The sequence below is a fragment of the Mustela lutreola genome, chromosome 7 (genome assembly GCF_030435805.1).
Source record: "Mustela lutreola isolate mMusLut2 chromosome 7, mMusLut2.pri, whole genome shotgun sequence".
NCBI lineage: Eukaryota > Metazoa > Chordata > Mammalia > Carnivora > Mustelidae > Mustela > Mustela lutreola.
In genome coordinates this window covers 114,724,148-114,748,518 of record NC_081296.1, presented here as the reverse complement: position 1 = coordinate 114,748,518, position 24,371 = coordinate 114,724,148, and the positions used below count along the sequence as shown (strand labels likewise).

The following is a 24,371-nucleotide window of genomic DNA, read 5'->3' as shown; positions in this document are numbered from 1 at the left end:
TTTTTTAGCCCTGGGATGGAAAACAAATTATAGGTGAAAACATCCACTCTGAGAAGCAATTTACTGTTTGGATATTTCAGACTTGAAATTTCCTCATCTATAAAAGAGAACTTGGCATTCTCAGAGGCCTCGTCTGGCTCTAGTATTTTTATAATTCCATTGTTGAATATAAACGTATAAAATCGGACACAAGGAACTCACTGTGAATGGATAATTTGTTCCTCCAGCAACTGGCAGCAAAATGACCAGCCTTACCAAACTTTTAAATAAATTACTTACAAGGAGTGTCTAACGAAATCTTGAAGTCATCAGATGACAATGAACACTCTAGGATAATGAAATGCCTATTATGGGAGGCTATGCCTCCTAGACTCCAAACTCATTGGCCTCCTTTAGAGCCCCAGAACTTGCCATGCTTCCTCCTGATACTGGGAACTGGCATTTGCTATTTCTTCTGTCTTAACTGTTCTTTCCATCTCTCTTCACTGGCCACCTCAGCTCAAGAGTCACTTCCTTAGAACACTCTTCTGTCTTTCTCTGACCACACTGAATTACTGTATTAGAAGTTCTCCCTCATTGCAATGCTCTCCTCTTCTTCACGGCATTGGCCACCACTGTGATTTTCTATTAGTATGATCATTTGATTGATATCTTTTTCCCTCACTAGACCACACCCTCCTCAAAGGAGTATTTTGGTTTTACTCATCACTGTACTCATATCCTTGGCAGAGAGTTGATGCTCAATAAACACTTGCTGAAGGGAGGAGAAAAGTGGCCAAGTTTCATTGGGAGAAACATCCAGCTATTCTAATAAGCTGGAAATCCTCTGAGTTCTCCTTCACATTTTTGAAAAACGTTCTTGAAGCCACTTTCTGGTGACAGTGGAAGGACAGGCACTGAATGAGCAATCGTGACAAGCTAAGAGAAGCAGCAGGAATGTGACTAAAAACATTTGGAGTTTTCGTAACAATCCTAGGTAAGGGCTCACAGACAAAATCGGATGCGAAAGTTACCAACGTATGGAGAATCCCATGGCTAGTGCATCCTAAAGAAACAAGGGCCATATTGGAAAAAAACAAATGATGATTTGACGTTTTCACAGCAAGCAGATCAAGGAAGAGTAGACTTATTTCTTGGAGAAGGAATGATTTTATTAAACGGCAAAGAGAGAACAGAGCTCCTAATCTCTCTTTCATCTTTATCTGAAAGGAAGATTTTTCTCACTAGAGTGAGTACAACAAATAAAAATATTGAAGTGAATTCCAATATAGGTGAGGTAACACTAAGAGTCCAAAATTCCAGGCTCAAATGAAAGACATTTGAGGACCCTGACATTCTGCTGGTAAGAAATACTTAGGAGTGAGAAGTTCCTGGGAGATGGGAATCTAACAGGTGTTGTAACAGATGTTATGGTTTCCAAGAGGGGGAGAGGTAGATATCAGAAAACAATGACTCAAGCATGTGATAGTCATCATTGACTGACCCATGCACAAATTGGTTGGAAAATAAATTAACTGAATTCATAGACATAGGAGGAATGCTTACAGAGGTGGCTCTCCAAACAAAAGTATGCTAATTTCAAATCACACAGATGTCTGAAGTCAGCAAGACATCTGATGGTCCTGAATGATATCCTTGATAAACAAGAGTCAGATGATATTAAAGACTGGTAAATCCCCACAGCTCCAGCAGCTGTTTTCAGAGATTAGCTTAACAGACCTTATCTTGGGGGGAGCTGGTCAATCTTCCCAAATTCTGAGTTTTTTTTAAAAAAATAGTCAAATGAGAGAGAGACTGTTCTCTCAAACTGAGGAGAACTCAAAGGTGATTTTCTTTAAAAGTTCATGTGCTACATTAAGCAACATGTAAAAGACAATATATTTCAGGTCTGGAGCCTCTGTGGGTTAGTTCCACATCTGGACAATGGGACAACAAAATCACCACAGCAAGCACGTGGGGCTTTAGGAGGAAACACTGATTACCATGCACATAGCATGCCAAGAAGTACACAGGGCACAAAGTGACCAGACTCATGGGTTCCAAGTGTGTATTAAAATGTACTATGTTCAAGTGTAAATGGTAAGGAGGAATCAATACTTGAACTGTGCTCTTCTATAAAGGCTTTTTCACGAAATATGTTTTAGATACATTCTATGCCTTGTCAAAAACAGCAAATCCACTACGTGCTGGCTGGCTTTAGGGGTTTGGGGTTGAAATGTCAGTGATGGCTGAATTCCCCTTTAATACAGATTATGAAACATGATAGAAAATGGGGTCCTATAAAGCTGCAGGGCAGGTAAATGGGATGCATGCCCCTTTGTCTTCTAACTTTTCTGTAGGACTTGACTCTGAAAAAAGTCAATAGCCGTTGTAAATTATTCATGAGCTCTATCTGGGCTCCCAATCAGCCAACAAGCCCAGGACAAAGGAATGAATAGTCTTTTTTTCCCCTTAGCAAAGTGGCTCATTGACTGCTTACTTCCCAGCCCTTTTTTCTTGGTCTCTGGGCCATGGCAGCCCCAGACCTTCCAACCAAATGCAAAGGCCCAAACCCTGCTCTTGCTCTATCTCCAGGGAGCTGGGCTTCTATTCCTCCATGAAATGCAAGTGAACACATCTGAGAATCAGGGTCAAGCGGAAAAGCACAGAAATGTAGCTGGCCTTTCTCCTTTCACATAAGGCTTGGCTGGCTAAGAGAGAGAAGAAGGTCAAGGAGCCTAAGGAACTTCTGAAGTCCTAATGGACAATGACTTACCCATGGTACCATCTTTGTAACTTGCTGAAAAATAAAAACCTGCCCTGACAACAAACAAACAAATAAACAAATAACCACGCCCCCATAGGCATACCTCAGAGATACTGCAGGTTCTGTTCCAGACAGAGATGTCTGAAAACAAGTAAATACATTTTTTGCTTTCCCAGTGCACATAAAAGCTATGTTTACGCTACACTGTAGTCTATTAATTGGCAGTAGCATTATGTCTAAAAAAACAATGTACGTATCTTAACTTTAAAATACTTTATTGCTAAAAATGCTAACCAGCATCTGAGGTTTCAGCAAGCTGTAATCTTTTTGCTGCTGGAAGTTCTTGCCTCTGGGATGATGATTCCTGACTGATCACGGTGGTGGTTGCTAAAGGCTGGATTGGCTGTAAAAATTTCTTAAAATAAGGCAACAATGGAGTTTGCCACATTGATTGACTCTTTCTTTCATGAACCATTTCTCTGGAGCTTGTGATGTGATCCGATAGCATTTTTATCCACACTAGAACTTCTTTCAAAATTGACTCAGTCCTCTCAAACCCTACCCCTCCTTTATCAACTAAACTTATGTCCTATTCTAAATCCTTTGTGCTCATTCCAACAATCCTCATGGCATCTTCATCAGGAGTAGATTCCATCTGAAAAAACCACTTTCTTTGCTCATGCAGAAGAAACAACTACTCATCCATTCAAGCTCGATTATGAGATCGCAGCAATTAGTCCCGTCTTCAGGCTCCACTTCTAATTCCAATTCTCTTGCTATTTCCACATCTGCAATGATCTCCTCCACTGAAGCCTCAAAGCCTCAAGGTCATCATCCATGAGGGTTAGAAGCCACTTCTTCCAACTCCTGCTCATACTAATATTTTGACCTCATCCCATGAATGTTCTTAATTGCATCTAGAATGGTGAATACTTTCCAGAAGGTTTTCAACTGACTTTGCCCAGATCCATTACAGGAATCACTATCCATGGCAGCTATAGTCTTTATGGAATGTATTTCTTAACTAATAACAATTGAAAGTCAAAATGACTCCTTGATCCATGGGCTGCAGAATGGATGCTGTGTTTGCAGTCAACAAAAACAACATTCATCTCATTGTACATCTCCATGAGAGCTCCTGGGTGACCAGGTACACTGTCAGAGCAGTCATATTTTGAAGGGATTCTTTTTCTCTGAGCAGCAAGTCTCAAAAGTAGGTCTAAAACATTCAGTAAACCATGTTGTAAACAGATGTGCTGCTACAGAAGCTTTCTCATTCCATTTATAGAGTCTACAGTCAGAGTAGATTTAACATAATTCTTAAGGGTCTGAGAATTTTTGGAATGGCCCATGAGCATTGGCTTCAACTTAAAGTCACCAGCTGCATTGGCCCCTAACAAGAGAGTGAGCCTGTCCTTTGAAGCTTTGAAACCAGCATGAACTTCTCTTTTCCACCTCAGAAAGTCCTAGATGATATCTTTTCCCAAAATAAGGTTGATTTGCCTACATTGTAAATCTGTTATTTAGTGCATTCTCCTTCACTAATGATCTTAGCTAGGCCTTCTGGACAACTCACTGAAGCTTCTGTATCAGTATTTGGGGCTTCACCTGTACTCTGATGTTTATGGAGACGGCTTTGCTCCTTAAGCCTCAAGAACCAACTTCTGTGCTCCACATCATTTGGCATCAGGGAAATACAAATCAAAACCACAATGAGATACCACCTTTCTCTGTGGAGAAAGGGGAACTCTCCTACACTGTTGGTGGGAATGCGAGCTGGTGCAACCACTCTAGAAAACAGCATGGAGGTTCCTCAAAAAGTTGAAAATAGAGCTACCTTATGACCCAGCAATTGCACTACTGGGTATTTACCCTAAAGATACAAATGTAGTGATCCGAAGGGGCACCTGCACCCGAATGTTTATAGCAGCAATGTCCGCAACAGCCAAACTATGGAAAGAACCTAGATGCCATCAACAGATGAATGGATAAAGAAGATGTGGTACACATACACAATGGAATACTATGCAGCCATCAAAAGAAATGAAATCTTGCCATTTGCAACGACGTGGATGGAACTAGAGGGTATTATGTTGAGAGCGAAATAAGTCAGTTGGAGAAAGACAACTATCACATGATCTCCCTGATATGAGGAAGTGGGGATGCAACATGGGGGGTAGAAAAAGAACAAATGAAAAAAGATGGGATTGGGAGGGAGACAAACCATAAGAGACTCTTAATCTCACAAAACAAACTGAGGGTTGCCGGGGGAAGGGGGGCAGGGAAAGGGTGGTGGGGCTATGGACGTTGGGGAGGGTATGTGCTATGGTGAGTGCTGTGAAGTGTGTAAACGTGGCGATTCACAGACCTGTACCCCTGGGGCCAATAATACATTATATGTTTATTAAAAAAAATTAAAAATTAAAAAATTAAAAAAAAAAACACAACTTCTGCTAGCTTCAAATTTTTCTTCTGCAGCTTCCTCACCCATCCCAGCCTTCACAGACCTGAAGAGAGTGAGGGCCTTGCTCTGGATTAGGCTTTGGCTTAAGGAAATGTTGTGGCTTGTCTGATATTCTACCTAGACCACTCAAACTTTCTCCATATCCACATTAAGGCTGTTTTGCTTTCTTATCATTCATCTGTTCACTGGACTAGCACTTTTGATTTCCTTCAAGAACTTTCGCTTTGCATTTACCACTTGGCTGACTGGTGCAAAAGGCCTAGTTTCCACCCTATCATGGCTTTCAATATGCCTTCCTCACTGAGCTTAATCATTTCTAACTTTTAATTTAAAGTAAGAGACACGGGACTCTTCTTTTTCACTTGAACACTTACAGAGGCCACAGTAGGGTTATTAACTAGAACAACGTCAATATCATTGCGCTCAGGGAATAGGGAGGCCCAGGGAAGTCTCAAGAGAGATGCTGGAATGGCTGGTCAATGGAGAAGTCAGAACACATGTATCCGTGAATGAAATTTGCTGTGTTGTGGGGGTGCAACTCATGACACCCCAAAACAATTACAATGGTAACATCAAAGGTCACTGATCACAGATCACCATAACAAGTACAATGATAGTGAAAAAGTTTGAAACATTCCTAGATTACTAAAATGTGACAGACACAAGTTGAGCAAATGCTTTTGAAAAAATGGCACTGGTAGATTTGCTCAACACAGGGTTGCTGCAAACCTTCAATTTATTCATACACACACACAGATATAGATATATATATGTATACATGTATATAAAACACAGTATCTGTGAAGTTCAGTAAAGCAAAACACTGTAAAATGAGTGTCCCTGTATTTGGATAGATCAGAGGCATCATCCTCAAGATCATTTTGGCTCTGATAAGGGCCATCCAAGGACATGTCTGATAAACAAGTCTATCTGATGCTCCCCAGGTTCTCTCTGTGCTCTCTGGATCAAATTCACACCTTGGGTGACCCAACTGTGCCCTTTACTGTGTGTGAGTCCCAAGGACTTGGTTTTCACAGGCTTATCCTTAAGACTCTGCTCTCAGGCCGGTAACCTGAATGGAATTGAATTATCCTGTGAAATAAATCCACAGGATAAAAATAGCTTTTGAATCTATCCTAATTAAATGTGTCCCCTTCAAAGTCAACCATATCAGTTAGAGCCTGCATCTGGGATTCAAGCTGAAGAGTAAATTAAATTCTCAAAATTAAACCACAAATGCCAAGAATTTAAATAAAATTTCTCAAGATGTGGCCTGATACAGCTCCACAGAAACGACATCAGGTTACAGTGTCCACCCTCCTTTCCAGACCGATGAAGCAAGCAGAATGAGAAGCGATCACATCCTACACACGAAAGGAAGTCCACTGCCTCACAGCTGCGTAACATGGTGCTTGAGTAAAGCCCCTAAGGATTCAAGAAGATGAGTTGTTGTGTTTTTTTTTTTTTTTTTAATGATTTTATTTATTTGACAGAGAGAAATCACAAGTAGGCAGAGAGGCAGGCAGAAAGAGGAGGGAGGCAGGCTCCCTGCTGAGCAGAGAGCCCCATGCAGGGCTCAATCCCAGGACCCTGGGATCATGACCTGAGCCAAAGGAAAAGGCTTAGCCCACTGAGCCACCCAGGCGCCCCAAAAAGATGACTTTTGACCTTAGTGCTTTTCTCCACTGCTCTGGTTTGAGGTTTATGTCCCTGCCCTCCTACATGCGGCCGACCCAAATTCACAAGGTGAAATCCAAACTATAAGGTGCCTTTAAAAGGTGCTTCGGTCTTAAGGGGAGAACCCCTGAATGAGGTTAGTGCCCTCATAAAAGAGGCTCCAGAGAGTTCCCTGACCATTCTGTCAAATAAGGACATAGAGAGAAGACAGCCTTGACTAGATACCAGACCTGCTGGCACTCTGATACTGTGCCTCCAGAACAGTCAGAGACCAATTTCTGATGTTTAGATGCTCCCCACTCCCAAGTCTGTGGTGATTTGTTAGGCAGCCCAAAAGGACAAAGACACACACTCTGTGTTATTTTCATGAATAAAAGTTGCCCTATCACCAGCAGGGGACTAAGAAGCCCACTCTGGTACTCCGAGTCTGCAAGTCTCTCCTGAGGTGATGGGGTAGCCCAGTGGTTAAAGACACAGTTTGAGTTGTGGCTTTACGACTAGTTAACAGTGTGGTTATTAAGCCTTTCTAAGACTCAATTATTCACCTAAATAACACCAGTAAGGCTACTCTCATATCATAACAGTGCTAGGAGGATCAGGGAGATATGCAGGAGAAGAGTCAGTGTCGCAATACTCCATGTAGCTCTTGCTCCTGTTGTTAGTATTATTTTTTTGGATTTACAAGAGAAGTCCCTGTCAAGTGGGGAAGTCATAATTCTTAAAAATTAAATGTGAGGAAGGCTCTCTCTGGAGTAAGCAGAGCGGAGATGATAGATGGATGGATGGATGCGTAAGCCACAGAGAGAAGAACAAAAGCAGAGCTCATGGCCCAGAGTCCCATGCTACCACCAGGAAGACCTCTGGACTCCCTCCAACATCAGACATTGGGTCAGCAACCTCCCCCACATCCTATACTGGGCAGGATGCTGTGGCAGGAGCAATCCCATGCTGGACCTGCCGGAACAGACAGCCTGGTCAAGAGGGCTTAGAGCACAGGCCATTGAAAGCCACCCATGCAGCATTGTGGCCAAACAATGAATGGAGAGTCCTGGCTACTTCGAAGCAGAGGACTCCTGCGGCTGGTATCCAGGCTGGTTTGGAACACTGCACCAGTACCCCTGCCCCCACCCCCTCCCCGGCCCGAAACCCTCCGGCCCCACAGCTGGGGCTGAGACAAAGGGCTACATCTAGTTGAGGTTTTAGGGCCCTGTGCTGAGAATTTACATTTCTGTATCCTACCTGTTGTACCTGTTTTGCTTTCTCTCTTCCTTCCTGACCAGCCCTGATGCATTCTTTCCTAGCCTTGCTCCCCTCTTCCTGTTCTGACTCCTAGGATATTTAAGAATATTCCTCTTTCAAAGTTCTCTTACACTTTTATCATGATGTCAATACGGTTCTGAGCCCACAAAACGAACAGCATTAGCAAGGCTAATAAAGAGCCAGTTTCAATAAGGGAATTCTTTACTTTGACATTCACGCTCCTGAGATAAAATGGTATTTTTTTCCTCAAAGGAAAGCAGCAATTGCATCTCAAGAGAAAGAAGGAGTTTATGTGGTGACTAAGTTACAGTGTCATTTAAAAGCAAGATACCAACCTCAGGGAACAAATGAGGAAGTTAAGAATAAACACGTCTAACACTCAACTATTGCATTTCCCACCTTACCTCATCTTGTGCCTGAACAAAGTTTCATCCACCTGTACCCCTTGCATTTTGAGATCTAACAATGGCAACCCGATTTTAAGTCCAAAATATATAGTATATGCAAAAGACTGTGTGCCATGAAATGGAATCGAATAATATTCAGGAGGGGATATAAATGATAACTTTTATCAAGCAGGACTGCTCATCCGTAGTTCACCTCTTAGCTCCTAGACTGGTAAGCTGCAGCCCCAAATGAATGAGATCCTCATCACAGTAATTAGGGCAACCGACAGCCATGCTCTTTGGTGTAGGTATGGATTCTGAAGATGGAATGGATCGCTTCCAGGGAAAACAGGAAAAAGCAACCATGGGTTCAGCACCTTGTAGAGTCTGGCTGTCTGAATTCATGGAGTCTCCGTGGAGCCACTGAAGCCAGACTCATGTGACCACATGGAGGCAGTTCCGGTTTCAAGAACACTAGGTTATTCATTTATTCTACCAGACACTCACACCTTTGCGAGTTTAATTCTAACAAAGTTTCAGATGATTACCAGGAAAAATGGAAGGGTGGATGAAGCCAGGAGGGCAAACAGGGGATCAATCAGAAAAGGGGTTACCAGAGACCAAAACTCACCGATAGATGATTCCTTTCTCGTGTAGGAACATGAGCGCTGAAATGATTTCTGCTGCATAGAAACGAGCTCGTGCTTCATCAAAACGACGAGACTTCTGAATGTGAAACATCAAGTCACCTCCATTCACAAATTCCATCACGAAAAACAGACGATCCTGGAGAAACACAAGAGAGAACCCAGCGTGGTGTAGCCGTTAGCCTAGAGCTTGGTCAACAGGCTACCCGAGGCTGCGGCAGGTCGTCGTCACGGGGATCTTGGAGGGAAATGCTCTGTCGGGGTCAGTGCGAGGCATGAGGGCTGTGGGACTAGACCCCTGGGATAGGGATGGGGCTGGGAAGTAACACCTGGATCTCCTTTAAGGAATTCTACACAGCTTTGATCTCCGCATTAAATAAAAAGTAGGAAAGCCTCAGGAGCCCCCGGTCCTCATTGCTGCTCTGCACCTTAAACACTGAGCAACCCCGAGCTTAATTTGTTTTTGAACATTCACCATTAGTAAAGTGAGAACAATGACGCTATCCCTAGCTGAATCATGGGGTTCTGGAAAGCGGAGAAGTGCAACACAAATGGAAAGGTACATGCCTTTCCTCTGGAACATGCAGGGTTAAGCACAGAACTCAAGAGATGTCTAACAGGTCCTCACACTTGACCAGGGAACACACACAGAAAAAAGGAAACCGTTTTAGACAAGTCTGGCCAACAGGAGTCTAACAACAACCTCCAAGTGGCTTCAACGTTCGAAATTCCATTCAGCCCAACAGAAAATTCCTGAGTCAGGAGTGGAAACGCGCAGAATAGCGCGATGCTGTTCACTTGGAAGGAGCTCTCATACCTGCTGATGAAATGGGCTCTTCAGGACACCTGAGGAGCTCATTTGGTTAAGCGTCTGCCTTCAGCTCAGGTCACGATCCTGGGGTCCTGGATCTGATCCCGAGCAGGGAGTCTGCTTCTCCCTCTGCCCCTCCTTGCTGCTCACGAGCTCTCATCTCTCTCTCTCTCTCTCTCATGTGTTCTTGCCTTCTCTCAAATAAATAAATAAAAATCTTTTAAAAAGGGACAGGGAGAGGGAAATGGGCTCTTAAGATTCCCCATGCAGTACGCTTAGTACTACGCAAGCGGTGTGAACAAAGTGCTTTTATTAAGACTTCAATAAAAGAAATGTGGAGGCTCCGTGAGAAAGCGTGTCTACCCAGCTGGGTAGTATAAAGGGCTATGTTTCAGGAACCCCTAAGATCAAAGGATTTCCTGACTCCCTCCACTGACATTTATGAAGTCCACGGCTAGCCCAGTCGAATGGGGTGCCAGGCATCCAACAGAAAGGGCATAAAACAGATTCAACCTCTACCCACATAGTCTGGTTACTTACCCACATAGTCACGTTACTTAAAAAAACAAGGAGTTATATACACAGGTAAACATACAAATTCTGGGAAATCCTGTGAAGGAAGTTGGAGAAAGCAGGGACATCTGGTCATCTGCCTGGGGGTCCGTGGAGGTCTCTCCAAGCCAGGGACATACGGGCTAAGGCCTATGGGAGCACCCTGCAGGGCCAGCCATCATCCTTTTTGGGGTAGGGGCCAGGGTGGGGGGGGGGGGTCATTGGGTAAGGATATTGGTATTTGCCAGTTCACGAAGGATGTGTTCTCAGAACTCCTCTCTCCCTGGGGTTTGAAGCACTCTGCTTTTGCTTAGTGTTACCCCAGGTCCACGGCCACACAGTGGACAGAGGCTGTGTGCCTGGTGCCCTTCCTGCTCCGAGTTCACCCCTGGTTTCATCAGAAAACAGAACTCGTAACCTCTCTATTCCTGATTTTAAGGAAGACCTTAATTCAAAGGAAAAGAATCCCCTGGCTCTAGGAAAACTTCTCTCTGTTCACGAGAAGCACAACCGTGAGAGTAAAGATAGAATGGCACAATTCACACACGTGAAAACAACACCCAAACACCCAACAACAAAACCACCATTCCAGTTCACCAACTGAAAACTCAACACCGTAGGCAATCGGACCGAGCCAGGGGCTTTCACGCGGTGGTGACTGACGAGCTGCGCGGCCGACTTGGAAGGGGCGAGTCCGGAAGAGTCCTGGCGTTCTTTCTTTTCTCTGCGGGGAGGACTTGGGCGGAAGTCAGCAGTGGCACAGGATGGAGGGTAAGTATGTGGCGAGACTCATCGAAGAACGCATCCGCTCGGGCAGGTGTGACGCCGATGCTGTGTTCATTTGGACAGGAGGCCAAGGCCAAGGGGGACCCGATGAAGACGCGAGTGCTAAAGCCACCAGACCACCCCTCACAAGCTGGTCAGCCTTACACAGTTTTGTCAACCAGTCTGTTCGCCTTCTTCATGGCTGGGACTGGCCGTCACACGAGTTCCAAGAGCTCGAAATACCTGATGACCGGAACTAGGTCAGTAGGTAAGTGACTCATTCCTTAGGCTGCCGGAAGTCAGTGTACTTGGCAAGGGTTTCTAAGGCAGTAGGCATCAAAAGAGGAGGGTATTGGAAGGGCAATTTCATCCCTGTCTAACCCCCGCTCCCCCTCGCCACCCCAGGCATAATCAGGTCTGAAGTCTGAAAAAGCCAGAGCAGGGGCTGAGGTCCAGATCTGGGGGAGGAAATACTGTACTGCCTTCTTGTCTCACTCTTTCATCTGTTTCTTGGCCCAGCGCTGGAGGCAGATTCTCAGAAAATGCAGGCAGGGTCAGAGGGGCACGGCTACCTGTGATGTACAGCAAAGCCAGAAGCCTGAGAACTGAGAGAACAGGGGCTTCTTTTCATTCAGAATTTCATTTTGAACCTCCTGTCTGGCACCACCTCGAACAGCTCTCAACCCCCAGGCTACGTACGACTCTGGAAGCAAGTGGGAAGGGGAAACAAGCCCGCCCTGTGGAATGACGACTCAACAGAAAGTAACGTGCCATCCTCTCAAAGACGTAAATTAATGTCCCACGGTAGAAAAATAAAAATGTGTTCATCCACTTGTCAGATGTTTTTGCTGAGAGGAGACCCTCTCTTGACACGCCTCTCTCTTCCCCCTATGATCCGTGGCCTTTCTGAGGCCTGAAGGAACCAGGCCCTCAGGCTTGTTGGGACAACGTCCAAAATGAGATGCCATTGCCTTTGGTTTGGGTGGCAGGGTTCCACAAGAGGAGAGGGTCTGCGTTCTCAAATGCAGGCTTTAGAGAACCTCCTGAGGCTTTCCGAGATCTTTTATGCTTCCTTGAAGGTTCTCTACGGGAAGGAATGTTTACTGAGCATACGCGATACCAGGTCCCGGCTAGAGAGCCAGGATTGGAAAATGAATGTGATCGCACACCTGCTCTCAGGAAGTTCAGAGAAACGAGGAGCACATCCCCCCGGTGTACTAAGTGCAGTGAAGGCACAAAGAGGTCGTCATGGGAACAGAGCAGGGGCCCCTGAGCAGCCTGGAGCCCAGGGAGGGAAGTGGAGAAAGCTTCTAACAGGAGCTAAACTCCGGAGCAGGAGTCAGGCTGGAGCCGGAAGGAGTCAAGGTCTCTGAACGGCTGAACTGGGAGGCGTGAGGCAGGGCACAACGGCTACCGCGGGAGCCAGTCCCTCCGTGCTGGAGCGGCTGTAGGGGGGCCTCCCTAGGACACGGCTACTTTCATAACCGAGTGCAGATAGAAAAAGCAAAAGGCTGGTTAGGGTGCTTCGTTTCACCCAGTCCAAAGGCCCAGAGTCTTGCTGAGATGGACGGTCCCTCACTGGTTGGTCTCTACCGTAATTAGAGCCCCAGTGTCTGGGCTCAAACAGGTGGCAGCTTGGCGCTTGGCTCAAAAAAGACTCCAGTGAGCGTCGGACACTCCACATTCGCTAAAACAGCATCCGCTACAAAAACCAGTCAAACCGCCCAATGCTCCTGCTATGGAATGAATTCCAGCAACCTGAGAAAAATCCTTCCTATTTCGTGAGCACCCCTCCCAAAGCAGAGACGTGCATGTGACATTCTGACAGGAGGCACAAGACGACCTCCCCCTACAACTGCACTCTCGGTCTGCGCTGTTGACCAGCGAGTTTCCTTGATTCCCTGACGAATGCTAAGTGACGCTTCACAAACTCAACTGAGAAGCAAGGAGAGGAAGCATGTGCCGGGACCCGAGTTGAGGGAGGCACTGCGTAATGGACGAAGGCTGCCCATGAGTCACTTCTGGGGTTAGGAAAGAGGTTCCAGATCCCAGCCGAGGCAGAGGTTACAAAGACAGCGGTTTCTATGTTTAAGCCTGTGTAGCTGGGCATTCCAGCTTTTCTGAAGTCCAGTTTCCTAGAAACTGAGTCTGGAGACCTGCACAGCTCCCCCTGAGGCCTCTGGCTCCTCTAGGGCACATTCTGCCCTGACCTGCAGCGTAAGAAACCCAAGGTCCCCGAGACCAGTTTAACCTCAGTTCTAAAGCCAAGAGGCCCAGCTCTTTGTCTGTCCTGCGCTCCTCCTCTGCTCGCCAGTCAACCAACATCAACTGCAAGTCATTAACACGAGTGAGGGACACCTGGGGCTCCTGGGGGACTAAGAGCAACTCAGAAATCCCTTTGTCCCAGCCTCGGTGTGGATTACAGGAGGCCGAGGAGCTGATGCCTGGTTAATAATAGAATTCCTGCCGTTCCTGCCCCACTGCATTAACCCGCCGCAGCCTGGACCGAGTCTGTCCCGGCTCTCAGCTCAGACCTGCTACTCCAGGTCCAAGGGGATAAAAATATCCCCTGAACTGACAGTGGCTCTCGGCACAAGCAGCGTGCATGCCCGAAAGCCCCTCGGTTTGACTGTTCTTTAAGAATTAAAGCTGATGAGCAACTGCACAGAGGGAAGTTTGAGACAAAAGGCATGGGTCGTTGAAAGTGACATACCAAGATGGTACCTGTGACAGGTGATGTCACCTAGGGAGGGTGACTGCAAAGGAACAGGGTCGCTGTGGTGGGCACCTTTGAAGGTGTCTGTTCAGCTCACGAATCGGTCTCTCAGAGAAGGGCCTGGCATGGTCACATGGGGAGACTCAGGACATCCTGCAAACAGCTGGTGGGGACCATGCTGGCCACTCCCTTCCCAGTCTCTTTCCCAGAAAATTGGAATTGAGACAGAGAGGTTTTAATTTAGGCTGTGTGGAGTGCAGGAAGTGAGGAAACATGAATCAGGAAGCTGAGGTTATCTTTGTGGTGAGACCATGTGAAAGGTCTTGGTAAAACAGAGTCCCGAAAGCATGGTGGGAGGAATGGATGGATGGATGGATGGATGGACGGATGAAAAAATGAAGCAGAAACTATGGTGAGGTGAAGACAAGAGCTGAGGGAGCACGAGGGAGCCAAGAAGCTCCCCGAGTTCCTCCTGCCTTTCCAGTTTCAGATCTCTGAAGAGAGCTGGATGAATTTGGCCCCTGGCTTCCACGAGACACCACGCCCTGTATCTCTGCATCTCTATTTTCACTTCTCCCTTTTCAGCATGACCTCGGCTAAGTTGTTTTCCGTTACTTGCTACCGGGAGAATTTTAACAGAAATACACACCAATTTTTAAGGGGCAAGTTTCCTTAGTTATAAGTCTGGGATAACCGCACCTGTATCTACAGTGATGGTGTGAGGATTAAACTAGAAGCAAAGTGTCTTGTAAGAGCCAGGACCAGAAGAGTCTCCACAAACGAGTTTTGTTATTACTCCTTTATGCAAAGGGGCTAAAGTTTATTCTAGGAGGGGCTGTGCCCAGCGCCCCAAGTCGCTGGTGTCACTGGGATGAAGCCCGGTGCGGTGGGGTACATGGGGTACGTGACCTCGGAAGCCAGGACACTAGAGATGCAAAAGCGGTTCTCGCTGTATTGTATTTATTCTTTCTCTCTTTCTCAAAATGCCCATCTGTAAATCGGGGATCATAAGATGACTGAACTCCCAGGTCTGAGAGAATGACATGATTTAAGTCGAGAGTTTCTAACAGTGTCAGGCACACAGCGAGGATTCAGGAAGCATAAGCCAACAGCATCCCCCACCCATGGCTGCCACCTCCACTCTGGCTTCGGCCACCATGGCTGGCTCCTCCTGGGGCTCAGCACCCCTCCCCCCGCCCCCGCCACCCGGGGAGCTGCAGCATCCTGGGCAGTGAGCCATTAATGGCCAGGGACACAGCAATGGGGACTTGCTCAGGGGCTCTCGGGCCACAAGGAGGCAGGAATGAAACGGCAGTTGAAACTGCACCTGTGGGTACAAGGCAGGCATCTGGAGAGCTGGAGGAGTCGGGGGGATGCCTATGCCCATGTAGGGGTGCAGGGCATTTCCTGGCACGGTCATGGCCTTGAGCTTTGAAGGAGGACTTTTCTTTCTGGGAAGTGACTACTAAGCAAGGTGTTACCACACTGGATTTGATAGCCAAAACATTAAGCAAGGGTTTCGGTTCCAGAGCATTCTCATTTTCTAATACCAGATGATAATATTCTTCATTTTAAGAGCTTTATATTCATAACTGTTATTATGGCAAAGCAAACGGACTAACATATTCTAGTGAGACATCTCGTAGTAGCTCTTATTCCTTTCCATAAAATTGATTCACTCTAATCAACAGATTAATTAAGATTTTTCTCTTTAAAGCAAGACTCCCCAGTCCCTACATGTAATCCACAGATAATAATCTCAGTTGAAGCCGTATTACAGTGACAACGTAGATAACCTTTTGGAAATAATTTAAAGAACAGAAACAACATTTAAGCTTAATGACTAATTTAATGATTCCTTTAAGGGGATGTTTAAGCTAGGAGCCTCACCTAGACTTACCTACCTAAGTCCTAAGAATTGGTTTTGAATTATTTCTGAATGAGTAACATCAATCCTCTATCGAAAGCTACAGAGAGCCCCTGACTGGCTGTGGGCGAGGAGAAGGAAATCTCCGGTAACAGACAGCATTATGTTGAATTTCTCATAAGTGCTCCTTGCTTTATGATTTTTCTCCAACAAAGTAATCCACGGGGTGAATAGGGAGTTCAGATCAACAGGAAACCGTTACTGACGTCAAAGAGGTCACAGTGGAAAAGCACCCTCATGAGGAAATCTGATTGCACCATGCCTGAGCTGGAAACAACTTAAATTTAACCACATTAATAATGATTACAAAGGCTACAAGGAAGAAACAAGGAGAGGGAATCTAATAGCTTCATTTTTTTTTCTTTCTTTGACTTAACCATCTGTGTAGCCCCGAAGAAGACAACAGCCACTAATCCAATCACTCAGCCACCCCTCTCTTGTCCCCAGGCAGGATACATCCTCTCTGAGCTCAGAGACTACTCTTTGGGAAGGTAAAATATGTCTCTGATTGAACAAGCCCTTAGGAACCTGCCTTTCAGAGCTGGAGGGACACACAGCTCTTTCCAAAGACCAAGTGCCTTCCCAGTAAACGAGATGCACTGGCCATCTCTTGTAATGAAACGTGACAAAGCTCACCGACGTCTATACCAGACTAGGCTACGGGAGGTGATCTAACTCTCCGTTCAACACATGATGAGGCATCCGAGCCAGATGATCCTTAAAGCATAAATAAGTAAGCAGTCAACATATGACTGAAGACAGAGCAATGGTGGGGCTTAAGTCCCCCCGTTCCTGGCAGAGTCACCTCTGGTCCACACACATCTCGTCCAGTCTCACTGGGCTGAGCTGCCTTTGTGCACTTGGTCTTGTTTTCTAGAAAGGATCTGAAGTCTTTGGAGGCAGAGCCCAGACCTAAATGATTTATCTCTAATACCACCAAGCTTAGTGCCTGGACCTGGGGAACTAACAGGACAGGAGGCCGTTTCTGTTTGCTAATACACTGTAAGCTAGAAGATTAGAAAAGCTGGCACAAACTGCCAAGATTAGTTCTATCCATCCATTTTGTGTGAGTCAAGGACAAAAAAGCCAAGTACCTTACCCAGAGCTGAAATAGTTTGTTCAAGACGGCAAGGTCTGCTCGACACGTCACTTCATCCCCTTGACTTACAAAACTTTGGCTTTTCTGTTTTTACAAGGAATTGTGTGTGCAGAGTTCAGAAGCAGGGGTAAAGTAAATATAAGGAAAACGGAGGGAAAAATAAGTAAAATGAAAATAAATCACCTATAATCCTGACACCCAGAGAAAGAAGGAGAAACAAAACTGCATGTGGCCCGTAGGTCCAAGGAACTGGAGATTTCAGGGCAAATAAGAAATTTTGGGGTGCCTGGGTGGCTCAGTGGGTTAGGCTGCTGCCTTCGGCTCGGGTCGTGATCCCGGGGTCCTGGGATCGAGTCCCGCATCGGGCTCTCTGCTTCAGCAGGAAGCCTGTTTCCCTCTCCCCCCTCTGCCGGCCTCTCTGCCTACTTGTGATCTCTGTCAAATAAATAAATAAAATCTTAAAAAAAAAAAGAGAGAGAGAGATTTACATGGAAGTTTTTAACTAGAATTTACTTACCCTTATGTCCTACTTATACTTAGCACTCTTTAAAGAGAAAAAATGAAAATGAAAAACCCATCCTTCTTTCTTCAGTTACGTCACATAATATTGCCTGATGTTCTCTGTCACTAAACTATGATTTTTTTAACAGCTGCATACTATTCCTGGTGCCATTTCTATGGAGTCCTACAATCAGCTGGATTGTCGATTAAGTTAATGGAGCTAAGAGAATTTGGTATGAATAGTCTACTTACTATACTATGATAAAGATCATTTTTATTGGCAACGGACTCTTGCCAAATGAGCATGGTGTTTTAATTCTGAATTAAACATGCAAATCTAAATTCTGAAATTCACAAATCTGCAAGGAAGATATCTTAGGTTATTATTCACTTTCTCAAAAAGGTCTGATCACTTAAAAATATGAGCAATAGGATTCCTCTAAATCATTATTTCACATGGTACAATTCTCTGTGTCAAGATTTCGATTTAAGCACCAAATAGAAGAATGTCTATTAAAGAAATTGATGGATTTACTTTGTACATGGCTATAGGAGAAAAAGTAAAAATGCCATTTATTTATTTAGATTATTTTTCGTGAAAGAAGTTCCTAAACTTTGCAACCTCTTCAAGAAGGCAAGATTTCATCTCTCCCTGTGATCTGCAGACAACCGAGACATGTCTGCCTCGCAAGAGGAGATTCTGGGTTATAGTTGTCTAAATAAACATTTTGCCCAGCTAAAAAAGTAGCAGATCTGGCCAAGAATATGGTCTGTCTGCCTTGTGAGGATTCCTAGGAATCTATTGGCCAAGAGTCTGTTCCTTCCTCTGCTCTGTGGTTTTGAGGCACCTGCTGAATTTCCATTTGGACTTCATTCCCCAGGCTATTTTGAGTTTGGATCTGCCAGCACAGCGACAATATGTTCTCCTCCGGCCCTTTAGCTTGAGAATGAGATGTGTTCAAGCCAATGACACCCTCCCTCGGAAATGGACCCCGGTCCGTTTCCAACCTTTCCGCACTGTGGGCCAAATACTGATCTCCACCATCCCTGGAGGAAGAAAGATGCAAAACTCACCACAGGCAGGCTGACCAAAGTAAAAGAGACATAGTCTGATAAGATGAGGGCAAAGCAATTACAAATAGATTAAAAGGCTTAGCCAGGGAAGAGGATATTGTGTCAACCCTGTAGAGAAGCTTCCGCTGGCACTGGTGAGATGGGAGTTCCAATGGGCCCTTTAAACCCCGAGGACCAGAGCAGAGACAGAGACAGCAGCACCAACAAGCTCGTCCCAGACCCAACGGGTGAACAGGGCACTTGGTTCCTCTGCCCATAAAACCACTTCCTTCTGATTCTTCTGACTTTCTGTCCTCCTTTCCCACTAGATTTCCTTTCTCAGCTGTCCTCTCCTCTCCATCTACGAACACCTAATGAAATATTTTAAATTACACTTTCAACTATACCCAGAGGACACAAAATCCAGTCTCCCGTCTGAACCATGATTATGAGCAACAAACATCTTCCCACCGGGTTTCCTGCTAAGTGAATTCATCATCTTCGGTTCCCCCAGGGTCCCTTCCTACCACTCTCCTACCCTAACGAGTCTTAATGCATTCCCCCTCCTTAGTGTTTCCTTGACTGCACTCCCGTGACCACTGCCTCCGAGCAGGCATGTCTGACAGGCCAGAGTTTCAAAGTCCCAACCAGGTTGGTGATCCCCTGCTTTCCTCCTTCTGTGATGGCCACCAGAGAGCGCCTCCTAAAATGTACAGCTTATTTGCTCTCTGGCTTAAAACCCTCGCCAGCTGCCTTCACCTCCATGACTGAGGCTAAGCTCCGAAGCAAAGGATGTCCGACCCATTAGGACTTTGTGTCTCCACTCCCCACACTTCCTCTCCTGTAATCCTGCTGCGTCACACATTCTAAGCCTCTGTGCCTTTGCACTGCTCGTACCTCTGTCTGGGAGGCCCATTGCCTTTCCTCCTCTTGCCGCCCCTGCCCCCAGGAGAGTAGAGCTCATACTCCTCCTCCAAACACAGCTCAGACAGCCCCTCCTGTCTCAGAGCCCTTTCAGCCTCTGCAAGGGCCAACAGATGAGCTTCTTCTATCACGTGGTTATGGGTATGGTATGTGTATTGAAGATGATCCCTGATTGCAAGCAACCAGAGGGTAGGTCCACACTTTGTTTTTCCATGGGTCTTAGGTCCCCGGAACAAGGTGTGTGTTAAGGAAGCTTTTATTGAACTGAATGAAACATGCACGCTAGATTTAATTTTAGCATTCGACAGAGGAACAGCCAATGTGTCTAGTGGCCGGGGTCTACCTGCCATATTTAGAGAGTACTCAGCCCAGATGACAGCACCTAAGGTCTCTTGTGACTTTAAGTGGAAATAGCGTACCCATGTATGGAAAACAAACTAAAGAGAACGGCAAGTGTGCTTCCCCCAAAGCACACTTGTATTGCTACCAGCACATTTTTCTAGGCTGGTTGAGAAATGTTTCTTACAGTTTTGATTATCTCTGTTTGTAGAATCCAGTCACGTGCATCACACAGGGGATGGGAATCTGACTCACAGAGAGGCTGGCACCCCTCTCGGTTCTGGGTGGAGGCGATTTTCATAAAAAGTGACTGATTCCACACCTTGATGGCAGAACAGAGGCACAGTCATTGAATGTGGAAACAAGAGAAGCTGCGCTCTTTCAATCCCAGGCTCTTAAACTTGACCCCTTATAGACACAGGCAAGCTGAGCTCATCTTTGGCTCCCCAGCCCCCCAGGCTCTGATACCTCTGTCTTATCTCAGGAGGATTTGCTGTTCAGAGCTGCTGGCACAGTGCCAGCCCTGGCTCACGCCCAACAGACGCCCTGTGCTTCCCTGGCCTCCTCCCAGCCTGGGGCCAACCCTGAGCAATGTCACCCAGGCAGCCACTGAGAACAGGTACAAGCTCCCGAACAGGAACTTTGCTGGTCTACAAACTCATATACATCTTTATACACACACACACACACACACACACACACACACACACACACACAGAGTAATGCTTATAATTTTCTAAGCAAGACTGGACACACTTGGCTTTGGCCACCTGTAAAAAGTCAAGTGATCGTCTAGTCCACTTAACATCTTAGATCTAGGACGGACCACCTGCCATTCATACCACACAGTGGTTTTCAACCAAACAGATCCTCCTCTGCCTGGGGGACATTTGATAATGTCTGGAGACATTTCTGGTTGTTATGAGGAAAGAGGCGCTACCCCACAGGCCGTGTGTGGAGGCCAGGGGTGCCCCTGAGCTGACAGTGCATAGAACAGCCCCCCTGCCCCACTTAAAAAGGATTATCCTGCCCCAAGTGGTAAGAGTGGGTATATGAGGGCGCCTGGGTGGCTCAGTGGGTTAAGCCGCTGCCTTCGGCTCGGGTCATGATCTCAGGGTCCTGGGATCGAGTCCCACGTCGGGCTCTCTGCTCGGCAGGGAGCCTGCTTCCTTCTCTCTCTCTCTGCCTGCCTCTCAGTGTACTTGTAATTTCTCTCTGTCAAATAAATAAATAAAATCTTTAAATGTTCCCTCTGAAAAAAAAAAAAAAAAAAAAAAAAAAAGAGTGGGTATATGATATTACATGATGCAAATAAGTGACTCTTTTTTTTTTTTACTGGAGAGGTTGAAAATTCACCAGGCATTCTCTTGTTCAAACTATCTGACCTGTTGTTAAAAACCAAAGTAGTGGGGATAAAGTTCTGAAACAGGTGGAAGGAACTTCTGCTTTCAGATCTGTTCTGAAGCCCAAGTACAAAGGGACAGATCGAGTTAAGGAGCAGTCCCCGAACTCCACAGGCTTCCAGAAGAGAAACTTTGACTCATCTCTAGGTCAACGCTGTCCAATCTGCCCTGATCTTGCTGGTTATATCTAACATACCATGATCTGCTTTTCACCCACTCACTGGTCGACAGACCCTGATTTAGACGGTCTGGGCTTGCTGTGGACACGGGCCAGTCCCCACCTCACAAGCTGATCACAGTTCGGGGTTCCCTGAGAGTGAGGAGGTGACAGAAAGCATAAGGAAGCAGATGAGGGAGGTTCCCATAGTCCATGGCCCAGGAAGGGAACAATACTTATCTGGAAGAGGGGAGGAATTTTGCCGGAACGACTTTCCTCCTTTGTTTTGGTTGGGAATTACATATTACATCACTTTAAGGTTTAAAATCTCATACACCATGAGAGTGGAATTAAGAGATTCCGGGAAAAGTTCCAAGGCTCCCTTCATAACAGCTAAGCAATAAATCATTACCGGCCATCCTAAAGGCGTGGGCAGGAGTAAGCTGGAGACAGAGCAGGCTCTTTCACGGTACAAATGAAGTACAAGCTGGATGCCTCGCACAGAAAGGAAACAGGAACTCCCTGGGTGGCCCGAAGGGAAGACAAGGGCATGCCAAAGCCCTCCAGCAGGGAGGGGAGGGTCTGCTGGTGAGACCCGGCCAAGGTATCAGCTGACAGCAAAAGGCAGGAAGAGGAACCCTGCCCCAGAGCAGAGTCAGTCTTGATGGCACGGGGTTAAGTGGGGGAGCTGGTGTCTCAGCAGCCTCACACTGAGACTATCTGTGAAGAGACCAGTCCCTTCTCGAGTCCCAGTCCAGTCCCTCTTCCCCCTCAGAGGGATGAGAATGATAGGACCATGGCAGTGGAGAGCAAGGAAGCAGGCTGGGTGGTGCCCCCACCACCAGGGTGCCTCCATCCTTGGGCCCCCAAGCCTGTGAGAGCACAGGACCCAAGGCCAACCAGCGGCAGTGCTGACACCCCTCATCATCACCAGGTCACCAGGTCCTCAATTCAGGATGCCCATGTAAAAACAGGAGTGTGCTTCAAATGCAAATGTAGCTTCCAGACAAGAGCCCCGATTGAGATCCATCGATTGGGCTGTCTTAAGTCATGCTGTAATCAACATGGGGGCTTGGGTATTTTTCTGAATCTGTGTTTTCATTTCTTTGGGTAAATGCCCAACAGTGCACCTGGTGGATCACACGGGATTTCTGCTTGGAATGTTTTGGGAATCTTCCATACTGTTTTCCACGGTGGCTGTGCCGATTTTCGTTCCCACCTTTGTGTCTCCACTCCCCACACTTCCTCTCCTGTAATCCTGCTGCGTCACACATGCGGCCCCTACCTTTGCAGTGGGCAGAGCGTACTGTATGGACTTGCTGAATCCCTCTGTCGTATGCCTGAGACTAATGAAGTGAGTGGCAGGCCAGCTAGACTCACAACAGACAAGGCTCCTAGACTCTCTTCGAAGCACGTGGCTGCTCTGAGCCATCCCATGCAAATCCCAGAACTGTCTGGAACCAACCCACCAAGGGGAGATCCCAGCTGATGGAGCCTTGTACAGGGCTGGTTCAGGCCCACAGACTCTATGGGAGAACAGCAGCTCCACAAGGGTGTCTCTGCCCGGTCTGGTTCCCTGTTGCTCCCCCTGGGGCTTCTAGAAGAGTCTCAAACCTAGAAAGCACTTGGTGCCATGTGCTAAATGAATAAATACCACCTTACCTCGCCTGCCAGTGGCAACTCCATAGATGGCCAGGTGGACTGAGATCACACCGACAGGTAAGGTTGATGGGTCGCAAGAGGCCCTGGGGACATAGTTCCTGGGCTGAGAAAAGATGGCCACAGCTGGGCTCTCACCAAGGAAGTACTGACAGAGCATGCAAGGGTTTCAAACCTAGAATATATTACCATCTGTGGTACCCACCCAGAACAGTCAGGTTTTAACACTGCACAATTCTGTCCTCAGGGTGGGGTGAACCCCCTCCAGCCACTCACAGTTGTAGCTGGAGGCCCTGAATGTCCCTGTCAGTCCTGGCAGGAGGCAACCCACCTGCCCAGGGAAACACCTGCCGGCTGCCGCGTGGTGTTGGTTAAAGCTCAGATGCTGGCTGGTTAGCCTTGCAGGCATTCTGGTTACGTGCGTGAGGAGAGACTGGCACACAGGTCAGATTTCCCCCTGAGCTCAGTGCCCATTTTCAACTGCCTTTCCTTCTGTAGTCTAATGATGGTGTTGACTCCACACACTCTACTGTATCCTTCTATTCCATGTGTGTTAATCCTCTCTTCCCAGCCAGACAGGATTAAAGGGCCTGCTTCTCTTGCTAGCACTCAGAGCGATCGTGAACGGACAGACTGTTCACTGAACTATTTGGTGAAAGGCCTGTCGCCTTCTCCTCCCTGGAGCCAACTCCAGCCCTGCAAGCCTTGTGCTCCACACAGGGCCCTGTTGAGGCCGAGGTGTCATATAGTCGGGCAGGCTCCCGGTCTCGTCAGTCAGGGAAAACCGGAAAAAAGCACTTACCACCACAAAGCTTCGACAGTCCTCGGGAAGCACTGGGTCAGTTCTGACTGGGGCAAGTCTTGGATACATCCAGAGAAATGACACACGATCCAGGCACCACCTTACCAAACACGGCGGCGGCAGGTCTCCACGATCCCCAGATCATCAATGTGGACAATGGCCAGTGACAAGGCCACTGACAACTGAACAAGCCCAAATTGAAAAGCATGGCAACTCTTTCAAACCCCTCAGTCACACCACACCTCCAGGCCGTCCTGCCCAAACAGGGAAAGCCAAACGGACAGCACGAACTCTGCCTTCTCCTATTCCTGTTCATTTATGTGGCCCTGGGTAGCCACAGAAAGTTCTGTGTCCCAAGGGGACAGAAGCAAAGGTCCCCCATGACTGCTCTCCTCCCCTGGAAATCCAGAGCCTGGAGATGGTCTGTGTGCATTCTGTCCCCAGATGGAACACTGCTAATAAGTTGGGAACATGCCCAAATGG

At 46.7% G+C, this 24,371-nt stretch overlaps 1 protein-coding gene across 1 annotated transcript in view; it reads right to left on the bottom strand.

Annotated features, from left to right (window-relative positions):
* PRKCH (protein kinase C eta) overlaps window positions 1-24,371 on the bottom strand; it is a 225,288-nt gene that overhangs the window by 62,455 nt on the left and 138,462 nt on the right. The window contains exon 10 of the mRNA XM_059182259.1: window positions 9,165-9,319. Within this exon, the coding sequence (XP_059038242.1) occupies window positions 9,165-9,319 (155 nt within the window). The remainder of the gene's footprint in view (window positions 1-9,164; window positions 9,320-24,371) is intronic.